This window comes from Nycticebus coucang, chromosome 7 (genome assembly GCF_027406575.1).
Source record: "Nycticebus coucang isolate mNycCou1 chromosome 7, mNycCou1.pri, whole genome shotgun sequence".
NCBI lineage: Eukaryota > Metazoa > Chordata > Mammalia > Primates > Lorisidae > Nycticebus > Nycticebus coucang.
In genome coordinates, this window is record NC_069786.1 from 17,139,803 (window position 1) to 17,158,655 (window position 18,853).

At 36.3% G+C, this 18,853-nt stretch overlaps 1 protein-coding gene across 5 annotated transcripts in view; it reads right to left on the reverse strand.

Annotated features, from left to right (window-relative positions):
* EPB41L5 (erythrocyte membrane protein band 4.1 like 5) overlaps positions 1-18,853 on the reverse strand; it is a 138,613-nt gene that overhangs the window by 63,449 nt on the left and 56,311 nt on the right. For all 5 annotated transcript variants that reach the window (XM_053597719.1, XM_053597716.1, XM_053597718.1 and 2 more), the window contains 5 exons: positions 15,738-15,907; positions 13,730-13,836; positions 12,450-12,483; positions 4,618-4,660; positions 4,020-4,138 (listed from right to left, as the gene is read on the reverse strand). In XM_053597719.1, coding sequence (XP_053453694.1) covers positions 4,020-4,138; positions 4,618-4,660; positions 12,450-12,483; positions 13,730-13,836; positions 15,738-15,907 — 473 coding nt within the window. The remainder of the gene's footprint in view (positions 1-4,019; positions 4,139-4,617; positions 4,661-12,449; positions 12,484-13,729; positions 13,837-15,737; positions 15,908-18,853) is intronic.

An 18,853-nucleotide genomic window follows, 5' to 3' on the forward strand; every position in this document is an offset into this window, starting at 1 on the left:
GATGGTTGGGGAGTGGGAGGGAGCACAGTTAGTCAACAGGAATAGGAGAAAATAGATGAGTAAGAAGTAATAAAAGAGAAAGGGAATGTGACTACATGCACTGCTACTATGAGTCGTTACCAACATCTACTCCATGCAATGAAACATTCAAGAGTAACAAAGGCGGGTGCGATATACAAACTTACATGTCAGGAAAATGTGAATACAGAAATACATGTAAGTAATCAGAATTAGTTTAGTGAATTAATTAAAGAAAAAATTTCACAGCAAGAAAGACTCTCCATTCTATCTGTCCCTGATGTTGCTGTTAAAAACAAAGAACAAAATATTGTTTCATATTCTGATGAGGAAAAAAAATTTTCATAGCATATTGAATTCAAATATTTGAAAAAAGAATCCGGGTGGGGCCTGGGTGTGTGTCACACTTTATGGGAACAAGACATGATTGCAAGAGGGACTTTACCTAACAAATGCAATCAGTGTAACCTGGCTTATTGTACCCTCAATGAATCCCCAACAATAAAAAAAAAAAAAAGAAAAAAGAATCTGACATAAGGACAAATGAATATATGGAAGAGGGAAACTATGAAAATTAGTCCTCAAATCAAGTGATTTCACAAAACTAAAAGCCAGGAAACAAGATTCAGAAAAATAATTTTTAAAAGAACTACCTTCAGAGGCCATGTACTTTTTTTTTTTTTTTTCAGACAGAGCCTCAAGCTGTTGCCCTGGGTAGAGTGCCGAGGCGTCACAGCTCACAACAACCTCCAACTCCTGGGCTTAAGCGATTCTCTTGCCCCAGCCTCCCAAGTAGCTGGGACTACAGGTGCCCACCACAATGCTAGGCTATTTTTTTGGTTGTAGTTGTCTTTGTTGTTTGGCAGGCCTGGGCTGGATTCAAACCTGCCAGCTCTGATGTATGTACAGGTGCCGAGCCGAGGCTACATAATTTTACATCAATGTTCTTCCATAATCAAAGTTCACAGGACCTCAAAATGAAGTTCAACAGGTACAGATAATGTGATGAGATTATAAGTCCACTCCAAGAAATAGAATAATAAGGATATAAAACACCTTTCATCACAGTGCTACATTAAAGGCCTACAGAACTGTAGAATGAAATATGCATACATGCAGTTGCAGGGTAGAACTGATCAGAGTCCTCCAGTAGAAAGAAAACATTTGCAAAGGCTCAGCAAATCAAAGTTTTGGGACATGACAGGGCAGCACATATTTTCAATGACCACAAGAGAAATAAAAAATCACCCCAAATACAAAAGATGTCTAAAAATAGATTTTTAGGCCAGACATGGTAGCTCACACCAATAATCTCAGCACTCTGGGAGGCCAAGGCAGGAGAGATCTCTTGAAGCCAAGCGTTCTAGGCCATAGTGAGCTGTGATCACACTTCAGCACTGTAGCCTGGGAGACAAAGCAAGACCTTATCTCTTAAAAAAAAAAAAAAAATGTTTTTTAAATTAGTGTTACTTTTCTAAACTCAACCAAAACATTACTCTTCACCTTTATTCATAAGGGAAACTGAAAAGTAACTAAAAGGAATTTTTCACAACTTGGAAGACTTTTTTAAAAAATATAAAATTATCTTCTTTCCCTCAATTGAAATAATACTGATTCATCAGACCTGACCCACAAAATTCACAACCCTCAATTTAGGTACTCTAAAACTCAAGGGTCTTGGCCACTCAGAGTGGCTGACACCTATAATTCTAGCACTCTGGAAGCTGAGGCCAGGAATTTGAGATCAGTCTGAGCAAGAGGGAAACCTTGTCTCTACAAAAAACAATTTAGAAAAGTTAGCCAGGCGGTGGCACTGTGCCTATAGTCCCGTCTGCTTATAAGGCTAAGGCAGGAGGATGTGCTAGAGCCCAGGTATTTGAAGTAGCTGTGAATTATGACAATATCTCTGCATTCTAATAGTCCAGGCAACAGAGTGAGATGCTATCTCAAAAAAAAAATAAATAAATAAAAACAATAATAATAATGTTTATCCCCTATAGATGCGAGATTCTCTAAATACTTTTGGTTTTTGTTTTGTTGTTGTTTGTAATTGGTTTATGGATTTAAAAATACATGAATTATTTCTCAAAAGATGATACCTTAAATATTTGATAATTCTAAGTTACCAAAAATCAACCACCCAAATAATGATACCATTTAACAGATTCCAGCAAGAAAAAGCTGAAGACTTCAACAGCAATTAAGTTTACATTAAATTGCTTAGAAGATACCAATAACATAAATGCTCCACTTTTCTCCTATTTGTTCAAACATAGGGAGCATTTCAAAAATCTTAACAACTTATCACTTTCTAAAGGAGGACTGTTTTATATCCTTTTAAAAGTATTAATAAGAATCAAAGCATGCAGAAATAAAGAATAAATAAAGAACACACTTTAAGTTAAGAAGAGTCCATTAGCTTTAAGACATGTCAGCTCTAGATTCAGTCCCATGCCTTGTTGACATACGCTAGGCTCATTAAGTGTTAAGGATCACTGCTTTCCTTCATTTCAGCAAAGGAGGTCTCAGCACAAGCACATGAAGGAAGAACACAGCTCCAGATTTTTCACTTTTCTTAAAATTCAATAAATTCAATACTCTCTTTCTAAAAGATGCAAAGAAACTAGTGACTAACAAATTAAATAGATTGAAATATGCACCTATTAAAATGGAAAGACTCAATAAAGATTTAGGCATGATACAGGATGCAAACTAATCAGATTCTCATTCCCTATTAATATAAAAGGTTTATCGTTGAAGTCTCAGTACATTTTCCTTGCCACTAGGATTGTAGGTAACATAAATGAGATCAAATATATTATAGCTGCTGGAGCTGTGTTTCAGTAAGAAATTGAAGAAACGTTCTTTAGTGACTTAAATAAAGACTAAAATTTGACACATAGAAGCTTCACTCTTTATACTTTTATGTGTGTGCCCATATGTACACATGCACACACACAAAGTACCACACCACATGCCCACATGAAAGAAAATAAAGAGAAAATGGGAAAACTCCCTCCATCGTATAAATCAATTGCAAGTTATTTGAAACTGAAGAAAAATATGCCCACCATTGAGAGCAAAGCACCTTGCAGTTAGTTAAGTCAAAATAACAGTGAAAAAAATTACATAGCAAAGACTAAAAATAATCACCAACCACCGCTGACCCACCACCATGAAGGAAGAACTGCTTGCACAGAAAGCTGACCAAAACCTTGAGATCACCACAGAAACTCATTAGATTTCAGGTACTAAACAAACTAAGAGCAAGAGAAAAAGAGAAAAATCCTATGAATTATCAAAGTTCATTTCATAAATAGATACAAAACTTGAACATATGACACACACAGTATGATCAAATCAAATAATCCCCAAGGAGACCCCAATCCCCAAGCCACATAAATTTAGGATGAACCCAACTGATTAACCCCAATAAGCCACAAAGTATCCATATTTGTGTATTACTATTAATTGAGAAAAAAATCCTGGAAATCTAAATGAATGAAATCTTTCCCATCATCAGACTATCTCCTAATCTCCAAAGTATAGAATAATTCATGCTTTGTTTTATTAGACTTTAATTATATTTCCCTTTTGGCTTTATCTTCAGTCTTTAATGAAGAAAACATATCCAAAGGCATAACCTTATGTTGTATGGAATAACATGTATGGATATATTTTCTTCTTGGATCTGGGAAAAGGTTTTTATCAACAAGCAAGGAAGTCTTTGTCAATAAGAACCACTCATCACTCCCAAAGCATGCTAATCAAAATAAGAACAACTGTTTAATATTCTCCATTTAGATAAACACACTCCCTTCTTTATCCACATCCCCTGTTTTCCCCATCCCAACATGACTCTTCAATAATATGCTTCTGTTCAGCTCACAAATATGAATAATTTGCTGTCAATCATATTTAAGAACTCTAAGATTATGGCTTAGAAGTTAGGATCCAATTAAGCAAGCATTATTGTATTTGGGTTTAAAGAATTAACAAACCATTTCCTGTCATGCTGGTCTGTTCCAGAATTCTGTGGAAGATTCTCTATTTCCACCAGCACAGGACCAGAAACTACACCAGAAGGAATCACAGGCAGAGTAGATCTCACACCCCAAGCCTTTGAACAAAAATTATAAAAATCATCTATGTTGCTTAAATAAAAAATCTCTTCACCAATAAATAGAATACTAAAATGAAATACTGTCTACATAGTGAATAATACAGATGGTTCACTTTTATATACTACCTTATAGATAATTTATATACTATCTAATAGATAATAATTTAATGGAATATTAATATTTATTTTATATACTATCTAATAGATAATTTAATGGAATATTAATATTTATTCATTTTCTTGGATTTACAGGGACAGAAAATATTTTCTAGAGCACCTGTTGCACTCACAACATTTTAGATAATAAAATAACAGTTATCATTGAATACTTAAGGGTTAAGGGAAAGAAAATGCACAAAACTTGTATATGATTACACCATTATGAAAATCCAATTAATACTACCATTGAGTGCAAAAGAAATACTACTACTATTAAGGTAATTTACTAGTGTTTTAAAAGCTTAATAGTGTCTTACCTGTTGAGAGCCATTATTCTGGATTGAGACATTATTGTGAATACTGTAATGGGGAAAAAAATGTGTTAAATTGTATATGAAATTCTAGGGCTTCACTTTGTAAGATTATGTATACACAATGAAAGCCGATTTATTTTAAAAACATGAATATTTCATTTCAAAGAAATTGATCTACTGTTGGTACCTTAATGTCAGATGCCCAGAATACATTTGCTCTTAATAGGCAAACATTTGCTTTACTATAGTCTGCTCATACAACATTTCCATATGAATGTATTTTCCTTGTACTTTAGAGGAATACTTCACTACCAATCTTGTTTATTCATTGGACAATATCTGTCAAAGATGGCTACACAAAGACAGCAGAACAAATATCCACATAAATTTATCTAATCCATCACGTCTTTTAAATATTCCTATCTTTTCAAGATTTTCAGTATTAACAGTTTAACATTTTATAAACTCAAAAGGCCTTAGAAAGTTAAAAAATTCTGTGTCTATCTTCAAACAACTTATGCTTTTAGATTTTTAGGGTTTGGGGGGGGAGGGCGGACAGTCTGACTATGTCACCCTCGATAGAGTGCATCACAGCTCACAGCAACCTCAAACTCTTGGGCTTAAGCGATTCTCTTGCCTCAGCCTCCCAAATAGCTGGAACGACAGGCACCTGCCACAATGTCCAGCTGTTCTTTTGTTGTAGTTGTCACTGTTGTTTAGCAGGCCCAGGCTGGGCTTGAACCTGCCAGCCTTAGTGTATGTGGGCGGTGCCCTACTCACTGAGCTACAGGTGCCCAGCCTAGATTTTTAATTTTGGTTGTACCAATGGGTACAACAGACCTAAACAAAACAAAACACTTTAAAAAAATTCTTTAAAAGAATTTAATGGATTTAAATGATAGCATTATGGATTTAATGATAGAAAATTGGATAAGAAATTAAGAAAGAATTTAATTAAGAAAACAGATGGAAAATTAAATATACTCAATTCCTTACTGTTAGCCACTAATATTCAAGAATAAAGACAGATTACTTCAGGTAGGGCAAGAAGATTTAAAATTAGCAAGTTACTGCCAATGTCAGGTTGGCACAGACTTATTCAAAGCAATACTCGAGAATATTACATTATACCCAGCCAATATGTCATTCTAGAAAAAGGATGTAGGCAAAGCTTCTCAAACACTAACCCTGAATACAGCTTCCAGAAGCCTTTAGGGAAGGAAGGGTGATTGAGAGCAGAACAAAAGCTACCTGATGATGAAAAACAACCAATTAAAAAAGCACTTAACTTCTAAAAAAGAAAAGCTCTGGTCTAGAGGGTTTCACACCAGAATTCTACCAAACCTTGAGGAACTAGTACCTATATTGCATAACCTATTCCAAAATAGAAAAGGAAGGAATCTTCCCTAACACATTCTACAAAGCAAATGTCACCCTGATTCAAAAAATGAGGAAAGGACCCAACGGAAAAAGAAAACTACATTAATGAATACTGATGCAAAAATATTCAATAAGATCCTAGCATGCAGAATGCAGTTACACATTAACAAAATTACACATCATGATCAAGTGGGTTTTATCCCAGGGATGCAAGGTTGGTTCAACACACGTAAATCCATAAATGTAGATGTAAATCCACTGCCAAGGCAACTGTAAAGAAACTGTCAGGCACAATTTATTTTTAATAACCACATTTATCTTCTCAGGATAAATTGCACATGTTTAAGTAACCAATGATCTTAAAACTTAATGAAATTGCATCCTGCCTGCTTGGTACAGAAGTTAAGACACACTAGTCTGTGGTCTCTTGGTTATTCTCCAAAGCTTTTCCTTCCTTTAACTAGGATAACTTCAGTAGGTGGTAAGTGAAAACATGACTAAGAGTAACATGAAAAAGTGGTTATAGCAAGTGACATTAATTAAATCACAGCTTGTTTTCAAATAACTTGAAAGAGAAAGCATTATTTTCTGATAATTGTATTCTTTTTCACAAATATGAAAGGAATACTTAATTACTTCTCATTACTGATCTAGTCCAAACTATCCCCTTTAAAGAACTATATGCAGTAAATTATCCCTTTTGTTCTTTTACCCCTTAGACTCATTTGATTTCCTCCACCATTTCTTCTTTTCCTCTCTTCTGTGTTCAAGACTGCTGGCTAAGCTTGTATAAAAAGTACTATTAATTGAAATGTCAACTACCTTTAAAATGTCACTTATTAAGATCCTAATATTAGTCAAGACTCAGAGGGAGTAGTTAAGAGACAAAAGGAAATTGACTGCCTTCAGCCAATTTAAAAATCTGTTATTCAAATAGGCGTTTTACAAAACTGCAGGGTACAAGGTCAAGAAGATTTTTAGGTCAAATAGTTGTGCCTTTTCAAACAGTACTGTTTTCCATGGTTCGCTGGAGCAAAACTGTCCATGCAAAAAGAACCGGAAGGGCCAGAGTGAAGGGACATAAAACAAGCCAGTCCAGGCTTGGGTTCTCACAAGAACTGTAATGAGTGGTGCTCTCTAATCTTCAGGAAAGTTGGGTCCCCCTATACAGTTCCTTTTTAAAAGCCTATTCTTTAACAACAAAAAAAGTATCATTAATTAAGTATCCCATTTCTGTTGTGTCTTCCTGCACCAAAAGCATCACTAATTAAGAATCACCATTAAAGTCAAATTAATTCTAGGAAAGAGACTATATACATAGTCATACTTTTTAAATCAGAAATGTATGTTTTAGAATATCTTAAAGGAGGACCTTAGATTTTGCAAATAAAAGTCTTTATTTTCTAATACTTTATTTTACTTCTACTTTATTTTCTATCATCTACAATGATATATGATATACAAATATCATTGCTGCTTGAGCAGTTCGTTTGTATTTCTGCTAACTTCACTAGGTATTCACTCCTTACTTAATACTTTAATATGCTGTATCAGCCTCCCTTTCAAGATAGCAAGATATTAAATAAACAAAATAGTTTTAAAAACTAAAAACCTCTAAAATGTCTTCACCATTTTCTTAAAACCAGAGGTTATAAATAAATACAGGGAAAACAAAAGTGTACAGCACAGAAAAGGTACAGAATTTTGGTTTTTACCTAATTAAAATTTTATGATAGAGGAAAATCCTAACTTTCTCCTTGTTCTATTGATTTCTTTCTTTCTAATAGCCTACAGACAGCTAAAGAAACTTGAGAGGAGTCCTTCATAAAGCAGAGTGCTCTTATAGTGACTCACTAATCACAACCTGGCTTTCCGGCTTTCTCAGTGGAGGAAAAATAAACCCACAACAACTTAATATGGCATTTTGTGGGGAGGTTGACCATATTCAGTCCCCCAAAACAACCAAATTATTTTAAAAACAGTCCAGTCATGTATCTGTCATATAAGAATAAAGTCTAGGGCCAGGCACAGTGGCTCACGCCTATAATCCTAGCACTCTGGGAGGTTCCCTGAGCTCACGAGTTGAGACCAGCCTGAGCCAGAGCAAGACCACATCTCTAAAAACAGCCCAGTGTTGTGGCAGGCACCTGTAGTCCCAGGTCTTTGGCAGGCTGAGGCAAGAGAATTGCTTAAAGTTAAGAGTTTGAGGTGGCTGTGAACTGTGATGCCACAGCACTCTACCAAGGGCAACAAAGTGAGACTGTGTCTCAAAGAAGAAAAAAGAAAAAAAAAAAAAAGAATAAAGTCTAACTCAAAAAGAAACTAGATTTGTGGGTACTGTCTGAATTTGATTCCTTAAGAAGCATTTCAGGAGACTCTAATACCAATTGATAACATTGTATGAGACTAAACATCGTAAATATTAAAGCTAATGGAGTCATTAGAAGCAAGACTTTCGGTATGGTGGTTGAAAGACAAAAGCAGATACTCTTCCCAGTGAAAACAAGCATTTAACTGATAAAAATTGTTTTTAAAAATCATTAAAGGCCCTATAATCCTAGTACTGTGGGAGGCTGAGGTGGGTGGATTGTTTGACTCAGGAGTTCAACACCAGCCAGAGCAAGAGCAAGACCAGAGCAAGAGCAAGACTATTTTCTACTAAAAATAGAAAAAAAATTAAATTCTCTGGAAATTCTCATAAAAGCATATATTAAGGGAATAAATATAGCCTGACAGGATGGCTCACGCCTGTAATCCTAGCACTCTGGGAGGCCAAGGTGGGTAGATTGCTTGAGCTCACTAGTTTGAGACCAGCCTGAGCAAGACCAAGACCCCGTCTCTTAAAAAAAATTAAAAAAATAAATAAAAAATAAAGAGCCAGTACTGTGGTGGGTACTGGGGACCTGTAGTCTCAACTACTTGGAAGGCTGAGGCAAGAGACTTGCCTGAGCCCAAGAGTTTGAGGTTGCTGTGAGCTGTGGCGCCATGGTACACTACGAAGGGTGACAAAGAGAGACTCTGTCTCAAAAAAAAAAAAGAGAATAAATATATATTGAAGAATATCTACAAAATCTCATAAGAACTGTGACATTTAAGCCACATTTTCCCCCCTATACCAAGTTCAGGGTGGTGGTGGTTCTATTTTTAGTGGGTGCAGGGGCAAATACTCTCCCACCTCTCGACACTTTAAATCAGCTATATTAAATATGTTCAACAACTAACGAAACCACATCTAAAGAAACAAAAGAATGAGAACAATGCCTCACCAAATAGAGATTATCATTACCCAGAAATTATAGTCAAAAAGAACCAAAGAAAAATTCTGGAGTTGAAAAGTATAATAACTAAAATGAAAAATTCACAGGGAGAAACAGTAGTCATTCCATGGCAAATTTGAGAAAGCAAAAGAACCAGTAAACTAGAAGATAAGTCATGTTTATTTACTATGAGGAATTTAAAAAAAAAGAAGAAAAATGAATAGACTCATAGAGCTGCAGGACACTGTCAAGTGCAGCAACTTATATCTAATGGAAGTTCCAGAAGGAGAGAAAGAGAACATAAAGAACATGTGAAGACAAAACAGGCAAAAGCTTACCAAATTTAATGACAAAATTATCCCATGGAAAAGCAACCGTAAGAAAACTGGATTGGCAATACTTGTATCAGACAAAATAGACTTTAAAATAAACCAAAAGATTACGAAAGAGAAATATTTTATAATAAAAGGAACAGTCCATCATGATAATATAGTAATTATAAACATATGTACCTAACAACAAACAATCCCCAACATGTATGAAACAAAAATTAAGACCAATGAAGAAATATATAAACAAATAACAGCAGTTCTAGCTTTCAATACCCCACTCTCAGTAATGGATAAAACTAAGCAAAAAATAAACAGTAGAAGATATGAACAACAGTATAAACTAACTAGACTTAACAGACATCTGCAGAGCATTCCACTCAAAAACAGAATGCATTTTATTAAATACACATGGACCATTTTCGATGAATCGTATGGCAATACGATAAAACAAGCCCCAAATTTAAAGGGACTGAAATCATACAAGTATGATTCTTTAACCACCATGGAACAGAATTATAAAAAACAAAAGAAAAGAATATTTAAGATATTTATAAATATGTAGAAATTTAACAATGCATCCATCCTTAAGTAATTAAGAGGTCAAAGACAAAATCACAAGTGAAATTAAAAAATAATTTGGGATGAGGAAAAACTGTTATTACAATTATTGAATGTAATTAAAGCAGTGCTTGAGAGAAAATTTATAGCTGTAAATGTTATTAAAAAAGGAATGAAGATCTCAATCTATTCTTTCACCTAAGCTACTAAGAGCAAATTAAACATAAATCAAGTAGAAGGAAGAAAATAATACAGATTCAGGCAAAAATAAATGACACAGAAAAATAGAAAAACTGTTGAAAACCAAAAGATGGTTCTATTGGAAACAAAATTGATATACTTTTGGCAATACCAACCAAGAAAAAAGCCCAAAAGGCTAGCAAATTCAAACTCCTAAAAAAACAAAGAAAGGAATGAGAGGACATCACCACTGACTTTACATAAACAGAAAAGAAAAGGGAGTAGTATGAACTATGTATGCCAACAAATTAGGTAACTCAGATGAAACAGACAAACTCTAGAAAGACATAAATTCCTAAAATGACTTAACTAGGAAGAAGAAAATTTGAATAGATCTCTAACAAGAAATTGAATTAAGAATTTTTAAACTTGGTGGGGAATGGTGGCTCATGCCTATAATCCTAGCACTTTGGGAGCATGAGATGAGTAGATCACTGGAGCTCAGGAGTTAAATACCAGCCTGAGCAAGAGCAAGACTCCATCTCTACTAAAAATAGAAGAACTAGGTGGGTGTAGTGGCCTACAAGCTTGGAGTCCCAGCTACTGGGGAGGCAGAGGCAAGAGGACTGCTCAAGCCCAAGAGTTTGAGGTTGCTGTGAACTATGATGCCACAGCACTCTACCAGGGCAACAGAGTAAGACACTGTCTCAAAACACAAAACACAAAACAAAACAAAAAAGAATTTTTAAAGTTTACACAAAGAGAAAATCCAGTCCACATGGCTTTAATGATAAATTCTACCATACATTCCCCAAAACAAAACAGGAAGGAACATTTACCAACTCATTCTCTGAAGCCAGTATCCAGATGAAGACATTGTAAGAAAACGCTAATGGGGCGGCGCCTGTGGCTCAGTGAGCAGGGCGCCGGCCTCATATGCCGAGGGTGGTGGGTTCAAACCCAGCCCCAGCCAAACTGCAACAACAACAAAAAAAATAGCCGGGCGTTGTGGCCGGCGCCTGTAGTCCCAGCTGCTTGGGAGGCTGAGGCAAGAGAATCACATAAGCCCAAGAGCTGGAGGTTGCTGTGAGCCGTGTGACGCCACGGCACTCTACTGAGGGCAGTAAAGTGAGACTCTGTCTCTACAAAAAAAAAAAAAAAAAAAAAGAAAAGAAAACGCTAATGAGAGAAGGGGGATTGTGGTGCTCCCACTTAATGGGCACAAGGTAGGGGTGTACAGAACACTTTTGGGGTGCGGGACACAACTATAAAAGACTCTACCTAACATTCAAATATTGTGATATGATTGTTTGTACCCTCACATTAACCTGAAATTAACAACAACAAAAAAAGAAAACTATAGATCAGTATCTCTGAACATAGATGTACAAATCCACAAAAAAGCTAGGCAAACCAAATCTAGCAACATATAAAATAAAGGATTATATAACATAACCAAGTGGGATTTATCACAGAAATAAAATTGTTTTTTTAGCTCAGGGCTCATAGCTCAGTGGTGGGCACCAGCCACATGCACCAGGGCTGGTAGGTTTGGACCCAGCACAAGCCTGTTAAATAACAATGACAACTGCAACAAAAACATAGCCGGGCATTGTGGCCGGCGCCTGTACTCCCAGCTACTTGAGAGGCTGAGGCAAGAGAATCGCTTGAGCACAAGAGTTTGAGGCTGCTGTGAGCTGTGACACCACAGCTCTCTACCGAGGGCGATATAATGAGACTCTGTCTCAAAAAAGAAAAAATAAAATTGTTTATTTGCATCAACCTTTGTTCTTTGAATTTCTTCCTTCTAATGACCCTAATTTATTCATCTTTGTACCATCAGTCACTTCTTGTCAATAACAAATGTATGTCATTCTCATTACGAAGAACACATCCACCCCCACTGTATTCTGTTTCTTTAAAACGTTTATTTTTTTTCTTTGTTAATTTTATCTGATACCGTATGTTTATTTGTACCCTGCTATATCCTCAATGCCTATGGACAATTTGACACTTCGGTAGGTGTTCAGGTAATATTTAACTAATGATAGCAACTACATAAATTCTGAAACATTCCATGTAACATTCTACGTACTAATAAATTCCTAAGTTCCAAGACTTTACTCACCCAAGTTCTTCAAGTTTTGCTGTACATGTACTTGCTGACAAAAGAAAAGATAATACATTATTAGGCTTGCCTTACATGATAATTTGCTTCACTATTCATCAAAGTAAAACCTTAGCTAACTGTATCATAAGCCATGTTTCCCAACCATAGATTTAAAACCTTTATTTCACAGAAGTGTTCTGAGATTTACACTATTAAAAATAATGGCAATTTTTTAAAATTAAGCAATAAAATACACATATATCTCTTCCTTTAAAGCAAAACCATCCATAAGCCTCCAGAGTGAGCTGCCTGATTTTGTATCATCCTCAGTGAAAAACATGAGGTAACTTAGGGTTTCAAATGTTCACAAATTAAAATGGTTTCATGTATAGCTATGTATTATTTAATTTGTAGCCACACCCAAAAATTATGATTAGAAATTAGTTTTCTAAAAAAAATCAATATTGCCAAACATCAAGGTAGTTGTTGGACAACTAGTGATGATGACTCTGACACTGGAAATACTTAAAATTCAATTTGTATTTTAACAAAAATTCAGATTTGAAATCAAATAAGTGTTATTTAGCAAAGTGAACAATGCCTTTTCTTATATAATTAATCTTAAACAGCAATTAACATGAATTTGGAAACATCTATACACACAGACAAACATGATATGTTGATTAAATTTAAAATCTGCATTTAACAGTATCCTTAGTATTATAATACAACAGAAAATAATTTTTACTTAAAATTTATTTGTAAACTGGGGCAACTGTAGCTCAGTGGTTAGGGCACTGGCTACGTGCACCAGGGCTGGTGGGTTCGAACCTGGCCAGTGCCTGCTAAACAACAACAACATAGCTGGGTGTTGTGGTGGGCACCTGGAGTCCCAGCTACTTGGGAGGCTAAGGCAAGAGAATCACTGGAGCCCAAGAGTTTGAGGTTGCTGTGAGCTATGACACCATAGCATTCTACACTGGGCAACAAAGTGAGACTCTGTCTCAATTATAAAAAAATAATAATTTATTTGTAAACTAGAGGTATTCACTAAAAAAAGAAAAAGAATAAACACAATCTCAAAGTACCATCAGAAATAGGATTAACAAAATTTAATTTCAACAAACACCAAAGGCAATTTTCTCTGTGCCTCCTCTGAAATTGATTCTGCCAGAAAAGTGCTTTAGTTGGTTGGAATAGACTAAGGAGATTCAAGTAACTTCCTCTCAAGTAAATAGCACCAGCATATAATTACTTGTCCAGGAAGAACAGTCCTTTGAAACAGGGTTGCACTTCACCTTTCATTTGTAGAGTTCGACGAGAATATCTTTTGCTGGGCCTTCTTTCAAAGGATGTTGATCTTCTTGCTTTATTGGTTTTTGTGGTCTGATACTCAGTTTTCCCACTAAAATTAATGAGGCATATCAACAGGAATAAGAGAAATTTGAGGCCAACTGTAACCAGACACACATACATAACAGTCTACACTGAGGTCCTTCTTAAAAGAATCATTTTTACCATCACCCTAAAGAAACAACTACCAATAGTCTGATGTCTCTCCTTACCATTTCATTCCTTTACTCTTTAGGCTTTTGTGAAATATGCAATAGATTATAACATTGTTTTCTTAAGTACACATTAAGTTTGGGATATCTATGCTTCTACAGAATGCCCCTTTTCTCCCCTTATCCATACTCCTCAGCGCAAAAATGTGTACTCAACATTTTCAATTACTTTTTCTAATCGTAATAAGCTTTCCAGAATAATTTTCCAGAAATATAAAGACTACTATCCTCCTTTCCTTGAGTTCCAGTTAAATTCTGTTAAGAAAATGCCTCATTACTTTTCTTCTTCTTTTTTTTCTTTTTTTTGAGAGAGTCTCACTCTGTCACCCTGGGTAGAATGCAATGGTGTCATTTAGCTCACAGCAACCTCAAACTCTTGTGTGCAAGCAAGCAATCCTCTTGTCTCAGCCTCCCAAGCAGCTCAAACTATAGGCATGCACCACTACTCCAGGCTAGTTTTTCTATTTTTAGTAGAGAAAGGGTCTCCCTCTTGCTCAGGCTGGTCTTGAACTCCGACCTTAAGCAATCCACCCATCTTGGCCTCCTAGGGTGCTAGGATTACAGGCGTGAGCCATGGCATCTGGCCTCAAAAATGCCTCATTACTTTTAATACAGGTAGACCAGAAGGTGTCTACACAATTGACTTGGCTCATTACTGGTACTATCCTATCCATTCTTTGTTCTTCCTTTCTTTTTCTTTTCTTTTCTTTTTTAAGAGACAAGCGTCTCACTTTATCACCCTCAGTAGTGTGCCATGGCATCACAGCTCACAGCAACCTCCAACTCCTGGGCTTAGGCGATTCTCTTGCCTTAGCCTTCCAAGTAGCTGGGACTACAGGCGCCCGCCACAATGCCCAGCTATTTTTTTGTTGCTGTTTGGCCAGGGTTGGGTTTGAACCCACCACCCTCGGTGTATGGGGCCAGCACCCTACTCACTGAGCCATAGGCACCACCCCATTCTTCTTTAAATCATACTAATTCCCATGGCATGCTGAAAACTCAAAACCAATAATCTATCGTCAGTAAACCAAAACATTTCTAACTCATGACTAACAAAAAGGAGTCCTAATAATAATAAAACTTCAAGGTTATAAAGGCCCACAAATGTTACCCAGGTTAATATCCCAATCAGTGCAAGATACGTTTTTCTATATAGTATCCAGTGGCTGGAATATCCGGAAAACACGTGTTAAATGGATTTAAACTAGGAGTTAAGGGCGGCGCCTGTGGCTCAGTGAGTAGGGCGCCGGCCCCATATGCCGAGGGTGGCGGGTTCAAACCCAGCCCCAGCCAAACTGCAACAACAACAACAAAAAAAAAATAGCCGGGCGTTGTGGCGGGCGCCTGTAGTCCCAGCTGCTCGGGAGGCTGAGGCAAGAGAATCACGTAAGCCCAAGAGTTAGAGGTTGCTGTGAGCCATGTGACGCCACGGCACTCTACCCAAGGGCGGTACAGTGAGACTCTGTCTCTACAAAAAAAAAAAAAAAACTAGGAGTTAATATACAATAAATGTCAAGAGACATATAAAATCCATTATGTAATTACCATATTTTCCCATCTATTCAAGAAATTAGAACCAATAACAATACCACTTTTTTCTTTTAACAAATGGAAGACTTTGGCAAACCGCTTTATTTCTGTATGCCTTAATTCCCACATCTGTAAAATGAGAGAATTAGCCTAAAATTTTTGACCTTTGTGGAAGAATGAAAGATATAGAAAGCAACAATTAAAAATTAACCTGTATCTAAATCGTGATCCTAGTCGAATAAACCCTGATCGATAAGAACTCTTTTGGACAGGGCCTCGAAGGCGGAAGAAGGCATGATGTTCCACAGCACATTTCCATAAATGTTTGCATGCTTTGGGATGATCCAGTCTAAAGACAAATGTATGCTCCTGTTCTTTGCCCTAAAAAAGAAAAGAATGTAAAAAAAAGAGGTGATTAGGTCAAACAGTCCTGTCTGTTATTTCTGAGGTACAAATAACAACCATTGCAATACTAAGAAGCAAATAATAAAGCATCTAGTTCGCTCCCTAAAACTCAGATACTCTTTATAGTACCTACATAAAAAGGCAGAGTTGAAATCAAGCTGTCCATTTTCTCAGCCAATACGAATTTATTCCTAAGAATGTCCCTTCTACTTACACGAATGATCTCATTTGTCAGAGAGACATAAAATGAGGCTTCATCTGCTATTCATTGGGATAACTGTATAATTTAAAGGATTATATAAGATCTGGCAGTATATATCAACAGCCTTAAAAATGTTCCCATTTTTGTATTAGTAACCACACTCCCAGGAGTCTTATAGTTAATAATCACAGGTGCTTTGGGGGTTTCACATGAATTACTGCAAAGAGCAGATGATCAATCATTAGCCTCTTTTCATCGATAAGGAAATGCGAGATGCAAGGAAATGAAGCCCAAGGTCACAAAACTACTAAAAGAGGAAAATGGAAATGAACCTAGCCAGTCCAGCCCCAGAACCTACACTTGAGAAAATGATTTTTTTTTTTTTTGGGTTGTAGTTGTCATTGTTTGGCAGGTCCCGGCTGGGTTCAAACCCACCAGCTCCGGCATATGCGGCTGGTGCCCTAGCTACTGAGCTACAGGCACCGAGCCAGAAAATGATTTTTTAAACACCAAAAGTTATACACAAAAGATTTTCTTCACAGTCTCATTTATAATAGCAAAAATTGACATAAATCCTAAATGTCCAAATATAGAAAAATGGTCAAGTGAATGTCATATTTAAAACTGTACAGAGAGATAAAGGAATAAAAGATGAAAGAATGTGCTATTATTTATTCATATTACAGACCACCATATATAGGTTAAAATGACTGAATTAGCTACATGAATATGTATGTTTAGTTAAAATAAGCAAGCTGTAAATATATGATTTATGTACACTCTTAAAACAATTCTACAATTTGTTATGATGTATTTATATTTTAAATTAGGTATAAAATACAAATGAGAATGATAACCCTCAAAAATGGTGACCAGCTAAAGGAAACAAAAGGAGTAAATAAGGTGTTAGACTATAGCTGGATTATTTATTCATATATATAACTATTTCAAAAAGATCTGAAAATGGGGCGGTGCCTGTGGCTCAAGGAGTAGGGCGCTGGTCCCATATGCCGGAGGTGGCGGGTTCAAACCTAGCCCCGGCCAAAAACCACAAAAAAAAAAATCTGAAAATATAAAAAATGTTAGATCTAGTTCATGAGTAAAATGCCTGCTTTACAATTACTTTCCATTTATTCAAAGATAATATATTAAGTCAAGGTGGATAATTACCCTGACTTGTCATTACATATTGTACATACGTACAAAATATCACTCTGTATGTAATAAATATGTACAATCATGTGTCAACTAAAAATAAAAGTGGGGGGGGCAGCACCTGTGGCTCAGTGTGGAGGGCGTTGGCCCCATATACCAAGGGTGATGGGTTCAAACCCAGCCTCAGCCCGACTGAAACAAAAAAATAGCCAGGCATTGTGGTGGGCGCCTGTAGTCCCAGCTACTTGGGAGGCTGAGGCAAGAGAATCACCTAAGCCCAGGAGCTGGAGCTTGCTGTGAGCTGTGTGAGGCCACGGCACTCTACCAAGAGCAATAAAGTGAGACTCTGTCTCTACAAAAAAAATAAATAAAAATAAAATAAAAGTGGGGGGAAGTGGCATCAAGGAGAAGGGATTCTTACAACAATACTATCTGACAAAGAACTAATACCAAGAATATATGAATAATTTTTTCAATAAAAAAGAGGCCCATGACCTAATAGAAAGAAGAAAAGACCTGAACAGGTACTTTATGAGACTGGATATTCAAATAGCTGACAAACACATAAATAAGTGCTAACTCAGAGTAGTTACCAAGGGAATTCAAATTAAAACCATGAAATGATTCTATTATACACCAGAGTGGCTAAAATGCAAAGGACAGAATACCAAACATTAGCAAAAAATAAATTAAAAAATAAACACAAAAACCAATGGAACTCTCAGACATTGTTGGAGGAAGTATAAACATGTATAAACACTTTGGAAAACAGTTTGGCAGTGTATATAAAAGCTGAACACACATACCTTAGTGTTCAGAACAGCATTCTTTTTAACAACTGAAAACTGAAAACAACTCAAATGTCCAACAACAGGAGAATGAATAACTAATTGTGACCCATCCACAAAATGGAATAATATATAACAATAAGAATGAGCCGGACGGCGCCTGTGGCTCAGTGAGTAGGGCACTGGCCCCATATGCCGAGGATGGCGGGTTCAAACCCAGCCCTGGCCAAACTGCAACAACAAAAAAAATTGCTGGGCTTTGCGGTGGGCGCCTATAGTCCCAGCTGCTCGGGAGGCTGAGGCAAGAGGATCATGTAAGCCCAAGAGTTAGAGGTTGCTGTGAGCCGTGTGACGCCACGGCACTCTACCTGAGGGCGGTACAGTGAGACTCTGTCTACAAAAAAAAAAAAATGAGCGAGCCAGCTACCACTATTTACCACAACATAACTGAAGTTCACAAATATGATGTTGAAATAAAGATGCCAAACATAAAGAGAACATTTTGTTGGATTCCAATTATGTAAAGTTTAAAATGCAGGCAAAAACTAGGGACTATGTATCTAGTATAAGGAAGATTCTATAATTCCATAATTTTATATCTTAATCTGGGTGTTGGTCACACAGTTGTGGGTGAAAATTCAACAAGCTGTATAGCTAAGGATACATTTTTCTGAATAAAATAACTCAATAAAATTCATCAATGAAAACTAAAGATAGATAAAAACAATGGAAAAACAATCTCAAAATAGGGAAACTTTCCTATGAAAGAAAACCAAG